The sequence below is a fragment of the Vigna radiata genome, chromosome 11 (assembly GCF_000741045.1).
Source record: "Vigna radiata var. radiata cultivar VC1973A chromosome 11, Vradiata_ver6, whole genome shotgun sequence".
In the NCBI taxonomy this organism is placed as follows: domain Eukaryota; kingdom Viridiplantae; phylum Streptophyta; class Magnoliopsida; order Fabales; family Fabaceae; genus Vigna; species Vigna radiata.
The window spans coordinates 2,503,598-2,518,046 of NC_028361.1; the positions used below are offsets into that span (position 1 = coordinate 2,503,598).

The 14,449-nt window shown below is 33.1% G+C and overlaps 3 protein-coding genes across 3 annotated transcripts; 1 reads left to right on the forward strand and 2 right to left on the reverse strand.

Annotated features, from left to right (window-relative positions):
• The first annotated feature begins 2,285 nt into the window (after window positions 1-2,285).
• On the forward strand, window positions 2,286-3,343 carry LOC106777071 (probable calcium-binding protein CML13). Its single transcript, XM_014664584.2, has one exon. It carries the CDS (start codon window positions 2,379-2,381, stop codon window positions 2,820-2,822), a length of 444 nt encoding a protein of 147 aa, XP_014520070.1. The 5' UTR covers window positions 2,286-2,378; the 3' UTR covers window positions 2,823-3,343.
• Window positions 3,344-4,939: 1,596 nt separating this feature from the next.
• LOC106776471 lies at window positions 4,940-9,255 on the reverse strand. The gene is made up of 4 exons (XM_014663937.2): window positions 8,919-9,255; window positions 7,596-7,672; window positions 5,693-7,367; window positions 4,940-5,559 (listed from the first exon to the last, which is right to left on the reverse strand). Exons 2-4 carry the CDS (start codon window positions 7,602-7,604, stop codon window positions 5,204-5,206), a joined length of 2,040 nt encoding a protein of 679 aa, XP_014519423.1. The 5' UTR covers window positions 7,605-7,672; window positions 8,919-9,255; the 3' UTR covers window positions 4,940-5,203.
• A 1,530-nt stretch (window positions 9,256-10,785) lies between these two features.
• LOC106777088 (transcription repressor MYB6) lies at window positions 10,786-13,636 on the reverse strand. The gene is made up of 2 exons (XM_014664607.2): window positions 12,576-13,636; window positions 10,786-11,866 (listed from the first exon to the last, which is right to left on the reverse strand). The coding sequence occupies exons 1-2, from the start codon at window positions 12,836-12,838 to the stop codon at window positions 11,332-11,334; spliced, it is 798 nt and encodes a 265-aa protein (XP_014520093.1). The 5' UTR covers window positions 12,839-13,636; the 3' UTR covers window positions 10,786-11,331.
• Between the last annotated feature and the right edge of the window lie 813 nt (window positions 13,637-14,449).

Below are 14,449 nucleotides of genomic sequence, written 5' to 3' on the forward strand. Positions count from 1 at the left end.
ATAATAATGCTTCGGAGACGAGGTTAAGTTTACTTTTGATACTATATATAGAAGATATTCTAATGTTAACAGATTATTGTTGGGTTATGAAATATTTTTGTGGCATGAATAAGATATTTATGAAGAAAAAGTAATGGAGGACAGTCTCTGTCACGTTCTGGTTTGTCACTGTAGCTGCCATTAAGAATATGAAAATGATGTCTCTGATGGAAGCATGGTGGAGCCTCTCGCATTCTTCCACCATTCTCTCGACTTGATTGAGAGAAAAAAAATAACAATTCAAACTCATTCATTCTTACATAAATAAATTCTAGGAACCATCTAGATGAACATTTTTAGTCGCTTTTCTACACCAAATTAACATCATATCCTGTCAAATAACTTTTTATGTTAACAACGACCAATTATATATATAAAATTTTCTGTAACTTTAATTTATTAAAAAAAATTAAATGAGAAATTAATACCATCACGCTTTGGTATGTCTAACTCAAATAAAGATATTATTTTAAGCAAACAGTATCTAATGATAATAATACTAATAATAAATATATAATAAAATAATATTAATTTTTTATACATATTACTTTTTTTTTGTATAATCTTATTATATTGCCTTAATTTTTATAAATAGATTTTCATAGTATATAACAAATTTATAATCATAAAAAACATAAACAAATAAAAAGTGATACTAATCGTGTTTTCACTAGTCTTAACTAATATAACTTTGGTAGAGTTTAGATTTAATTTGCTGTTTACGTTGTCAAATTATTTTATAATGATATTAAGTAAGATTTTAGAAGTGTTTATTTGAAAAATAAATAATTTTGTCTTTTTAACGGAATATAGGATTAAATAATGATATAAAAAAACCTTTATACAATCATTGATTTTAATCAATTTTTTATCAACCAGGCATAAAATAATAATAATTGGAATACAAATGTCATTTGAATTTGCATCTATCAATTCAGGAGAATTTAATCTAGCAATAAATCATTATCAATTTTAGCAGGTTTGTTGTTCAATATATATAAGTAAAACCATGATAGAGCTTTTTAAATGATATTAAATTAAATTAATACAAATGCCAAATATTTTTTTCTTTTTCTGTAATGTAATTCCGAGTTAAGTATTTAATAATTCAAAGTTAAATAAGAAATTGTATAAATTAATATAAGTTTTAAGATATAAATCTATATTGAACCGTTTATCTGACAAAAGAATACCAATTTAAATAATGAATACCAGTTTAAGCAATTGATTAGGTTTCATTTTGCTTAAATCATGAATCTGAGTATGTTTTAATACCATATAACACTGAGTGATGCTAGTTGGATGTTGAGTACAAGCTTTGATTATGTAAGTTTGTAAACATTTTAGTTTTAAATTGTTGAGCACTCCTTTTATAGCTGAACATTCATTTTTTCGAATGCTTTGGTGTTAAGTGCCATATTTTCAATACAAGTCTAGATCAATTTAATTACATGAAATTGAGTGATAAAAGAGTGTCGCTAAGGCAACTTTTTATAAGAAGAATGAGGCTAAGCCGTAAGAAGTCTAACATTGAGTGCTACCTCTGAACGCTAGTCTGCATGTTTAGGTTGTATTATTTTTGTCTATTTACCATATCAAACAAACCTGACTAACAGGAAAAAAATATTTTATTTTATTTTTCAGGGGAAGGATTTTGTGTACTAGGCATGCGCTTCTTAGTGATTACAGTTGTCTAATGGGCGCATTTTGATAGGCTTGGTCTGTACACTTTTATGGGCTTTGTCCTTCACCACACATTATTACCAATCAAATCTTCAAATGCTTCTCATGCCAACTAAACATAATTCACTTTCATTATCATCATTTTCTTCTTCACTTTTTCATTTTCTCCAAATAAAAAAACCAACACCACTCAATATAATTTATACTGTTAAACAAACACAATCATCACTGTCCGTAAATTGTTGATCAATGGTTTTGATTCTATTCCAATTGTCAAGAAAATAAAAAGGTAAAAACAAAGTTGGTGCAATCAGAAATTGCATAACCCAATGAATAAGCGAACCAAGAGTGATTAAAACAAAATTCAATTTAAATACGACCTAGAAATTTTATTTCATTTCAGGGCTTACTTCTACGGGCCCAATTATAGAAAACTGCTTACAGAACTTACGTGAGTACAACGACGTCGTTAAGCTGAGCGAATTAGAAGGCGGCAAAAATAGCATGCGACCCATTAATTATTATTATTATCATCATATCTGAGGAGAAAAGCATTTTCTTTTCAATTTCAATTTGAATACAATGTAGCTCAGAAGAGAAGAGAAGAGAACAGAAGGGAAAAAAAGAGAAAAGAAGTTGAAAGAAGGAAATCGAAGATGGGTAAGGATCTGAGCGATGACCAAGTTTCTGCGATGAAGGAGGCTTTCTCTCTATTCGACACAGACGGCGACGGTCGGATCGCGCCTTCGGAGCTCGGGATCCTGATGCGGTCACTCGGAGGGAACCCAACCCAGGCCCAACTAAAGTCCATCGTAGCCGAAGAGAATCTCACTGCCCCATTCGACTTCCCCCGATTCCTTGATCTCATGGTCAAACACATGAAACCCGAACCCTTCGATCGCCAACTCCGTGACGCCTTCAAGGTCCTCGACAAGGATTCCACCGGCTTCGTCTCCGTTTCGGAGCTCCGACACATCCTCACCAACATCGGCGAGAAGNTGGAGCCCTCCGAGTTCGACGAGTGGATCAGGGAAGTCGACGTCGGCTCCGATGGCAAGATCCGCTACGAGGATTTCATTGCCAGAATGGTCGCTAAGTAGTAGGAATCTCTTTTCAGTGTTCTTCTCTCTTTTCTCCGTTGTTTCGGTATCACTGCTTTTCTCCCTTGTTGGATCAAACCTGGTTCCGATTTCGAGCGAAGTCAAATGATGAATTAGACCGAGCTAGCGTTACTACAAGCTTACCAAATAATGAAATCTCAGTTCGTGTAAAATTCGTACACTATAAATGTCTGCGTGCTTGTTGCATTTATGTTTTTCTCGAGTTTCGCTTGGAGTCGACAATGATTTGTGAGTCATCATCCGACCCCCTTCTGCAGGAATTGGTGGGTTTGAATTCTCTATTTTTGTAGCGATAAATTCATAATTACCTCTGAAATGTTGAGCATCCAAGACAGTAGCAGCAGTGAACTGTATGGTATCTAAAGATAATTGTAGTGTTGAATAACTGTCCACTCCATGTCCGGATAAACTCTAATATGATGCTTTTGGAACTTCCTAAACTTTTTGTTGATGATTCTCGTGAACAGAAAAATGATTATGAGCTGGGATTTGATTGATTATTCTTCCTTGCTTGCATGTGTTTGTCTGTCTGCCTGTCTGCTTGCAAGTTTAGTTTTATGTGAATTTCTCATCATGCGTTTTACCTAGTACTGTGTGGCCTTACATTTCTGCTCTTGCCGTGACATATTTGTGTCGTATTTTGTATATCTGCTGCACCCTGCTGTCACTTCACTTCTCTTTTGTGAGTATTGCGGGTTATTGATACGTGATATCAATTCAATTTGTTCCAACCCTCGCATGTTCTGTTGTAGATGAGAGATGCTTGTGGCAGCTCGTAAGCCTTTTTGACTCATGGTATAGTTATTGTTTAAGCTATACATATTTTAGGTTTCCGTTGTCTTTTGTTCATGACTGAACTTTTATATGTTTTATTTGATTGTGTGTATTTGCTATGACTGTATATTTTTTTTACTTGCGTAGTGAAGACTGTGGAAGTAGACTTCTATATGCTGTTCGATTTGGATACCGAGCTCTTATCTTGGTTGGGATTCAGTATCCGAAGGGTTTGGTTAAAGTTTTAGATAATCTAAATAGATTTAAGCATTCCAAAAGATTGATTAGAGTTTATATGGTTTAAGAAACGTTTTTGATCATACAAACTTTGCTCATCGATAAGCAATCAACATAGGTCAATTTTTCAGCAATCAAGTAGCTACTAAACCACAAATCCTAAAATTAACGTTTCAAAAATAAATTTTATACGTAATTTTGACTGCAGTTTATAATTTTACCTTGAAGAAATATTTTAAACTATAGACTATCTTATTATTTTTGTTTGCCAGCTGTAGCCATGTTTTAGGGCACTCATTGATTGTCAGTTTTTTTATGTTGTATAAACCATGTCCACGAAGGAAAAATAATTGTATTAATTGCATTGCATTTGTAAACGAACCTAACATTTAAGAAAAACTGTAGCGAAATTACTATTGTTTGTTACCCTTTATGTGATAATTTATTTTCTTCTATATTTTTCTCCTCTCTTTCTATACTTTTATTATTTTATATGTTTCTTTCTAGTTTTTATGTTAATTATATATACGTATTATAATATTATAGTGAGTGAATTAATTGACAATAAACAAAATAAAAAAAAAATCTTAATTGTAAAAATAATTAAATTAAATAAGATATTGATTATAATTATTATAAAAAAATTTATCAATTTTTAAGATTATATTTTTCTTTTTTATAAAAAAATTAATGCAATAAATTATAGTATAATGTCAAAATATTATTTTTAATTGTCATCAGAATATTGCTTATAATTATTGATATAATATTTATTCAAATTATCACATATAAAAAAATATACAATATTTTAAAATTATTTTCTAGTAATATGTTTTGTGGAGAGTATGAAAAACAAAGAGGAAATGAATATATACATAAAACTCTTGAATTCTTAAGCTAAATTAAAGTTTGAAAATTATATATATATATATATATATATATATATATATATATATATATATATATATATATATATATATATATATATATATATATATATATAACAAAATTTATTTTATTTTAGTTTATTTTCTTTATCTACCATTAATTTTTATTTTTTTATTTTTTAATTGACTTACCCGGTGTTTACAGTACCGAAAACAAAATAGATAATATTGATTATTCCGAACCAAAAGAGATTGGCTTCATAGTAGTTGGTAATAAAGATACATAGAAGTACATTAGAAAATACAATGGATGAGAAATAAACTGCTTTGGAAGTTATATTATACAAAGAAAGTAAAGGTAAAGGGATTAGCTGTACATTTCTATAAACAAATTTCAACAATTATCTAAATGTAGAGAATTATAGCACACGATTAGCTTAATTTTGTCCCTACCTCACAGTGCTAAGGACTTCCTCTGCATTGAAGGGGAAGATCGTCCAACCACGAATCATCCATAAGTGGGGGCAAACATTCTATCTCAGAGGGCCATTCACAGCTACAATCTATTTCATCATAGATAACGGCCCCAGATTTTGCTTCCCTACGTCGGAAAATGGTTTTTAACCAAAGATTGCAATGCACAAAAACCAAATCACTAAATTTTTCCAGCTTCATCCTGTTCTGTTTTTTATTATGTATGTTTTGGAAAGTACTCCAGTTCCATCTGTACCAAAGGGAACTACAAGGTTGGCTAAGTATCCTCATTGCAGCTTTCTGAAGCGTTGGGATTTCATAACCATAACTATTCCACCAGTCCCCTAGACATCCATAATAGTAAATAAGCAAAAGCATGTCAGAAGACCAAAAACGCAAGATGCTTGATCAAATGAGAAAAGGAAAACAGAAAGTTATCTCAAATATAAAACAACACATTCTTTCAAAGAGCCATACCAGGGGCATTCAGTGTTCTTCCCAAGATAGCAAAGTCAGTCCCAAGTGCACCCTCGGCGTTGATGTAAGTAGGAAGTTCTTTGGTAATTTCCATTTTATCTTTATCTGTAGTTGCCAACCTCAGCATGGCTTCTTGAAACCCATTTCTCATCCTCAAATCTTTCTTCAAGTTTGGATTGTAAGAAATTGAAGGGTTAAGAAATGCAGCCGCAACATGTAGTGATGAAGGAAGTTTAATATTCCATCTTTGATCAAAAATTTCCCAGATTGGGAGGTATTTCTCTTCGACTCCCTTATAATAGGCCTTGATCACAACTTTTGCACTCTCCATTCCTTCATATATATAACCCATAGCAGGCATATCCCCATCAACCATCCTTAGGAGTTTAACCAGTGGCTCAGAAACACTCACAGCTTCATGCGCATGCTTCCAAAATCTATCCGAATATAACAATGACTTAATGGCTTGTGCATCTGGACGTCTGCTATACATGGAAGACAACCATTCTGAATGAGAAAACATGTGCTTTAAATTATCCTCCTGCATCACTATAGATCTCAAGGAAAGGAAATCAGTGACAAATCTAGTAATTTTTGGTCTGATTAATTCCTTTCCACCTGTAAACTTTTTCATTATATTCAGAATCCAGGCATGACTATAAATGTACTGTGTGATTGTCTTTGCATCTTCCAGGACTGTGCTAACCCAATCTTGTCTACCAATATCCTCTAACATCTTATCTATACAATAAGCGACACAAGGAGACCAAAACAAAAAACTATACCTCGCTGTGAGAAGCCTTCCAGCACAAACATAGCCAGCACTGGCATCTGTGATAACCTGAACAACATTTTCTAAACCAACTTCCAGCACAACTGACTCCAAAAGCTCAAACAAGTAAGTACTGTCATGTTCATGACCTGAAACATCAACCGACTTCAAGAACAACGTTCCTTTTGGGCATGCAACAGAAAACACAGCAAGTGATCCGATCCTACCATCAGACCAGTTATCACATAAGACCGTGCAGCCTGTTTCTTTCCACTCATCCCTGTATTTTTTATAATCATTGTGAATATCAGCTTTCACTTTTTCTAAAAGAGTAGACCTTAATTTCTCATAAGTTGGTGCTTTATAGCCTACCCCACACTGAGCTATGGCGTCCACCATATCCTGATAATACATGGATTTAGCAGCACTAAAAGGAATAGAATTCTGGAAGAAAAATATGGCAAGTTTTCTATCAGCATCATCCTGCTTTTGCTTTTTGCCATCATCCACTATTGGCTGGGCACATGGCGAAGGAAGTGGAAATAATAAAGATGGACAAGCAATACCATTCTGTCCACTATACCCATGGCTATGGTGCAATCCACCACTAGCAGACGAACTATTCTGTTGACCATTTGAAATAGCAGCTTGATCTGCCTTATGTTTCTTGGGAGTTTTTGGTTTCTTGGGTGTACTTAGTATACTTTGAATATGGTCTCGTACATCAGTTGGAACTTCGGTGCATGGAACAATATCTTTGTTTTTAATTTGAGCCAAGTGAAATTTCATCCTGTATACACCTCCACTGAATTCCCTTTGACAATAATTACATCTGACCTTTTGTTTAGTTGCGTCAACCAGGACACAGTGTTCCCAACAGGCATCTCTTCCACGGACCATTATCTATTAATGCACATTTACTTAATAAGATTGTTGTAAAATCTTGTCATGTTCAAATAAGTTCAAAATATAAACATGGGAAAGGACTAAAAAGTTACTGAAGAAGAATCACCACTAAGTAAGCCCAACAAGATGGATGTAGTTAATAAAATGGTGTATGATTTATTGTAACAACCAAAATAAAAGCAGTAATTAATCTAACGCATTAAACACAGCATAACAGAATCTTACGATAACCATAACATCTGTCTACGACGCATGCAAACTTCATCTTGCTCTAGGATAATCAACAATAACTTTCTGCAGTACTACAAACAATGGAACCAAAATTACAAATAGTCAAACAAAAGAAGAAATCTACAGTGTACTTCCGCGTTCTGTAAAGAATAAAGAAGACTATAGGAAGAGAGCAACATTGAGAGAAGAATCACTGATAACAAGCAAATAGTAAGAAGATTAAAATACATCCAATTGTTTTACAACCAACTGCTTGCCTGCTTTAAAGATTGGTTCAAATTAATAGATCAATATTAGATCTATCAAGAGAGGAAGTTCACTGAAAAGACATAAAAACAATAATGAGATCCGAGTCCAACCACGTAAAGAATTAACACTATTTTCAATCAAAAACCTTAAGACAATAGTTAATGAGTCTTTATTCACTTTATCATTTCTATTCAATGTGATACTTAAAATCACACTTGGATTTCCAACAATTAACTAACCACAAGTGCAAGTATTGCATGTCAATTGTCTTCTTGCATAAACAAATGTGTTCGAATTAAGTGCCTCCCACTAATAGGGGAATGTCTTGTATCTAATTTCAGTTCCAAATTCCAAATTGCTCAATCTCAAGCAAACCCGTCTGATAAATTTGATTCCCGTTTTCCCTCCCATTTGACCTTTCCAAAAGTGACAATTCTCTACTTTTCATTCTCAAGCATTGGATTATAGGATATCCTTGCTATTTTGAAACAAAGAAACAGATTTCACGAGATACTCTCAACCTGTTATTGATTACATATATATCCTTCCCAATAAGGTGGTAGGAGAGAAATGGTGTGGATGAGCACGTCAACAACACAACATACTTTGCATTCTAGCAGTCAAATGTGAAAGATCCCTAGCTTAGCTATATACAACTTAGATTATACGTGATCCAGGATCACATAAACTCAGCAAACAAAAAATGGACTTTGAGTTTCATAACAACAACAATAACAACTACCAGAAAAATATAAATTCGCATCAGCTTGTAAAGATTCAGCATCACCTAGGGTTGCACAAGAACCTGAAGGAATAAATAAAATCAATAACCTTGTCTTTTGGTTAACACTCATGATTCATTACAAGGAGACACTCGATCTCACGACAGGTAAAAAATCACAATACATTGGCCTATATGGACAAAATCCGTTCACATCGAAAGTGGAAAAATGGAAAAAAGAAATACAATTTTGTGTAAATAGATAAGCAAAAAAAAAGGTCCAAGGGGCAATGAAGCACATAGATAAGATAAGATAAGATGCTGAATTCGTGAAGGAGATAAATTACCCGGAGGATCTCAATGCTCAGAACACAAAAGCAGGGGGAGCTCAGAGGCCTTGGGTTTGAGAAATTGGGGTTGGTGAGTTGAAGAAATTGAAAGGAAAAAAAAAAAGTGGCTATATTGGTGTACAACTCTTGGAAGAATGAAAGGAGTAGGAATGGGAGTGTTTGGATGAAGGTGAAATCACAGGATTTTTAGAGTTTGTTGGTCCCTGGTTAACTGAAAATAATGTCAGAGCTGTTAGTTTAAGGAAATTGTACTGCGTTCTCCCTGTCACTTAGATCTTTCGAATCTTAGTTTAAGGTTTTTCAGATTAATGTTTATTTTTTGGAGACAGTAAGGATATATAATCTTTGAGGGTGTTCAACATTTTTTTTACATAGTAGTTTTTAAAATTAGATGAGTTTTTTTTTTAAGTACCTTTACCAAATAAGCATGATTTTTTTTCTGTCTTTGACTAATTAATTAATTTAAAATGAATAAATACTAATTTTCTTTTGATTGAAGTCTTTCTTTTCGACATTACTCCCACCCGTTTACAATTTATATTCAAGAATATTTTGATGATTAAAAAAAATTGACTTTTGTATTTATAAAAAAAATAATTAAGAAGTAAAATAGTAAATATAAAATATGTATACAAGTTTATTCATTGTCAAAATAATACCATCCAATCCTTAATATAATGTATAATCTTTTAATTTAAAGTTTTTTTTTTAACGTTTAAGTTGTTTACTTCGCTTAATATTTTTAATGTCATTCTAAAATATTGTTAATAACTACAAAAATTTTAAAGTTTGAAAATAGAAATGTATCAAAATTTTAAATATAAATAAATTTTTATATCATATATAAGCACGGATAAGAACTACATCTGAAAATAACATCATCAAGTGGTCACAAATTTTAACAAACCTTAAACCCAACTTATAATCAAGTTTAGAGATTAGTCTTATTTATTAATTATTGGACTTTGATTACAACTTTACTAATTATAAGTCTATCTCAAAACTTATAAATATAAGTATAAGATAAAGAGATAAATGATTGTATTTATTATAAATTTAAGATTTTATTGTGATAATGGATAAGTTAGATTATTTAGTAAGAAGTATTTGATTGTGATTTCCCATATACCACACTTTGAAATAATTCTTATTTATCTAACTAAAAGTATCTTTAATCCATAAATGCTAATGGCAAAGTATAGGATAGGACAGGTGTTCAAAGTTCCACCAATTCCAGAGCTTTGGAACAATCCCAGAAGATAACATAAAATATGAAATGAAAAATAAAAATCCCTGAGCAGGGGTTACTTTATGGAGTGAATCGGCCTAATGGTGTTGTTTGCTTTCTAAAATGTTATAATGATTAACTCCACTAAGTACTTCACCAGTTAAGCTAATGGGAGTGCTACCAGGTTCCAGGATGCACGATGAATCAAAATGTTCTTCAAAGTGCTATTTCTTTATCCAATGCTGACATCTTCAGTAAAAATCCTTTGATTAGTTTTATTGACAAAAAATGATGACATTTTTCTTTTAGAACATAGTTTGGTGTATTTCTGAAAAGGTAATTTGCCTTGCTGCATAATTAAAGAAAGGAAAGTGATGAAATAGCAAAAGGTGAGGAAGAGTGGACGACAATGAGAGGGTGATGTTATCATTTGTCAGCTTGTGGTGGATATGATAGCATTCAAGCACTCATCTGCATGACAAAACATGCGCTCCACCCTTATGTTTCTTTACAATTACAATGCCAAAAATGTTATACTCATTCGTGGATTCCATGGTCAACCAAAGTCATCATTTTCATCTCTCTTTGAGACAAACCAGAAAATCAGAAAATTATTGCAGAATTTATAAGCACAATAAAAAGAAGATTTTAACAGGATTTTCAGACTGAACATCTATGTACAATAACTTACACAATTACAAAATCCAGTAGTTTTTTGCCATCTTCCATTTTCTTGTGCCTACCATACACAAAAGATTACATCATTTACAATTTACAAGAATCCACTTAATGCGGTATTTGGGGGATTATGTTCGGAATCATTTGTATGATTGGGTTGGTGACTATCCTCATAAGAGAAAAGGTTTGTATAGTACACCTTCCAGGAGTTTTATGCAACACAATAGCTAGATAAAAATTAAACACCAAGAACCTAAATTTAAGTCCATGGTGTTTTTGCAATCCTCTTGTGTCAAACTTTAACATAACAGTATCTCGTTCAAATATCTTGTGTATCACATTCTTGACAGATAATCAAGGAGACCTTATCATTCATCAAGAAAGATATAAACACAAAATTTGAACGTGACATGGACACCAGAGGATTTATTCCCATTTTATCTCAGTACATATTTTTTAGCTATGTTTCTTAAGAATAACTTACTTTACTAGATGGACTGCATTCTAAAGTTCTTTTCTGTCCAGGTCTAGAGTTTGCAGTGCATTTGATTCAATCTCGCTGGAGCAATTAAAATCAAAATCATGAATTCCAAAATCCTGGCAGTCCAACAACCAAGAACAATTGTCCTCCCACATTGGCAATTTTTCATTCTCTAATTTAGGTGTAGTGTCCCATAACGTGTCCATAAGAGGAGTTTCATCCAGCCACATGCTGTTCATCAAAGACACATCACTGCAAATGCTATCCATCAAAAGGGATTCCTCCCCCGAAGAATTTTCAGCTGGTGATGAGGTGGAATTCTCTTCCGAGTTGATAGCCACACCATTTTCCTTAACCTGATGGATATTAATATTATCAACCTGTGACAGATGCTCTGCAGGGGAAGAACTATTCTGTGATGTGGCTTCTTTGTTGAGAGTTTCATGAGTAACAGGATCAATACCCATCTTAAGGAGCTTTTTCTTGATGTGTGTGTTCCAGTGATTCTTAATCTCGTTGTCTGTTCTTCCTGGTAACCTGGCAGCAATCTTGGACCACCTGAGACAGACAAACTACAACAATCACTCACGTGTCCAACAAAACTCACGACCCCTTCCGTAAGTTAAGTCCCAACATTGTAGGGCTCTTTCTTAGTCCCAAAGGTAAGTACCCATATCAAACAAACCGCATAGATAGCTTCAAGTGAGGAATTATCCCCTAACTGATAAGAATACGTCATTATTCTTTACTCAACAATCATCTTTAAGTTTATTGACTTTTGCGTGCTATCAATTTATCATACTTTTATGACTTTAAATTTTATATACTTTTAGTATAAACTAGAAACTATTATTATAAATACATCAAACACAGTAATTTGTAACCTTGTAGAAACACTTCACGCACGCATGCACTATTTACTCCACTTTTACCGTGTCCTCCTTGTACGTTTGTATGCTAATGATAAACCTTTAATCACTTTGCTTAAGTTATCCAGCTTAAAAACATGATTTCAAATGCAAGTACCTTCTTGAACATATACGCATGTAAAGACTAGGACTTTAAACTTGTTTGAAGCAGAAACCAAGCTAAAGCGACAAGTTACTAGTATACCTCTTGGTGTTTTGAAAATGTAGTTACCTGTGTTACATGGATATTAGCAGAGATGATAGGGTAGTGGAGCATGTAATATTTTTTGTTGAAATTTATAGAAGGCAGTGTGGTTGGTTGAAGGTGAGGTAGTGAAAAAAGAAGAAATATTGATAACCTGTTGCCAAGACGGGCATGGAGATCAATGACAAGCTGTTCTTCTGCCTGTGTGAGGAGGCCTCTCTTCAAGTCAGGCCTCAGATAATTAGTCCAGCGAAGACGACAACTCTTACCACAACGGCGAAGACCAGCAAGCTTGGGAACAGCACGCCAACAGCACTGGCCATTGGTGAGAATGAAGTTTATCAGCTTTTTGTCTTCCTCAGCAGTCCATGGACCTTTCTTCACTCCAAGTTTGTCACAGCAAGGCTGCCTCCCCATAGCACTTGCTACAAACCAATACAAACCTTCAAACTAGCCAATGGAAAGTGTCACCAACACTAGCTTCTTGTTGAGACGACTCAAAAGTCCCACACCCACCTTTATATATTAATAAAGCTCTCTCCTTTTACTACTCAAGTATTATATCAAATAGAAAAGATGCATCCCAAACAACACTCAAATAAGGGACACAGAAAAACTGGGGGTATTTCGGGTCCCACCTAGGTGTTGTGAAAGCTATGTGGGAACCAATATAGGATGTTCTGGTGTTTTTTTCTCACTGCATAAAATGGGTGATGCTCAAGAATTGGTGACCCAAAGGCAGAGCTACATGTAAGCATCCCAGAGGGAAAAAATGTGTAAAATGATTGATCCTTTTCAATTTTTCCTTTGCAAATCCACTTCCCTAATTGCACTCTTACTCAACCTTTTCGTCATCGCCACGTCTACGTGTCCTCATTAGCGGTAGATTGTGATAGAGTGTGGATGATTGCTACAATTGTTTGGTCCGCATGTGCAACATAACCGTTTGATGGGATGAAAATGAAATTGTAGCTATTGGATGTGGTCGAAGGAGACTGATATAACGCAGTAAAATCATCGATCATCTATGCTGCGTGTGAGACAATTCACTGCTCTTAGTTTGAAAGTTTTAATGTAAAAACACACTGAGATTTTTGTATATTTAACTTTGTTGTTATTGAGGAATGGACAACGAACTCGTGTGTTTCGGGGCCACAATATTGTTTTTCTTCTATTTTTCCCATGCTACAAAGCAATAATTCCCAACTTCCTTTTCTCTAGCCTATCATCAATGCACAGTACTGTGGAAAGTTTGAGAGTAGAGACAAAAGGAATATGCCTAATCGAAGTATATATAGAACCATTCTACAAGCCACGACTTTGGTATCTTTTGAAGAATATTTAATAACTTAAGGAACAAAGGATTAAAAACAAATTAAACGCTTTCTGGTTAACCTTTTGCCAGTCATTTACAAGGAAAACATTTTCTGGTTTGTGCTGATAAGAAATAACATTCAAGTGACACAGACATTATAATTTAGAATATTTGAGGTCTGTATCCAATAGTGATGATGAAGCATATTACGATGAAAAAAAGTTATCCTCAATTTGTCGCTGGTACACAATTCGGGTATATATATGTTTAAAAATATCATCTTTTTCTTTGCTTCAAAACTCTAAATATGTCTTTCTGACTAAAGAACAATTTGGTATATCCACTTGTATAAGCAACATATCTAAGTACATCTAATAATGTTATGTATACACAGTCATTAATCTTGACTTAACTGTATTAAGGAGAAAACCAAATTGATTACTTTTTTACATTCAGAAGTTAGTCATAACTTTACTTTTTCTAGAGATTAAAGTCACACCATTATACACTTTCAGAAACTAAAACCATCATTTATTTATAAATAAATAATAGATACTTTATTTTAACCCTAATTTTTTTTAAATGATCAATATGACACGTATTTTTTTATTTTCAAAATATTTACGTGACTGGAATTCATATATATATATATATATATATATATATATATATATATATATATATATATATATATATATATATATATATATATA

Excerpts from the sequence above, each read along its gene's own strand:
- LOC106776471 (XM_014663937.2), bottom strand. Across the intron at positions 5,560-5,692 it reads AAGAACACTGAATGCCCCTG|GGGACTGGTGGAATAGTTAT; the intron begins GTATGGCTCTTT and ends ATGGATGTCTAG.
- LOC106777088 (XM_014664607.2), bottom strand. The coding sequence starts at position 12,838 with ATGGGGAGGCAGCCTTGCTGTGACAAACTTGGAGTGAAGAAAGGTCCA. Across the intron at positions 11,867-12,575 it reads CATGCCCGTCTTGGCAACAG|GTGGTCCAAGATTGCTGCCA; the intron begins GTTATCAATATT and ends TGTCTGTCTCAG.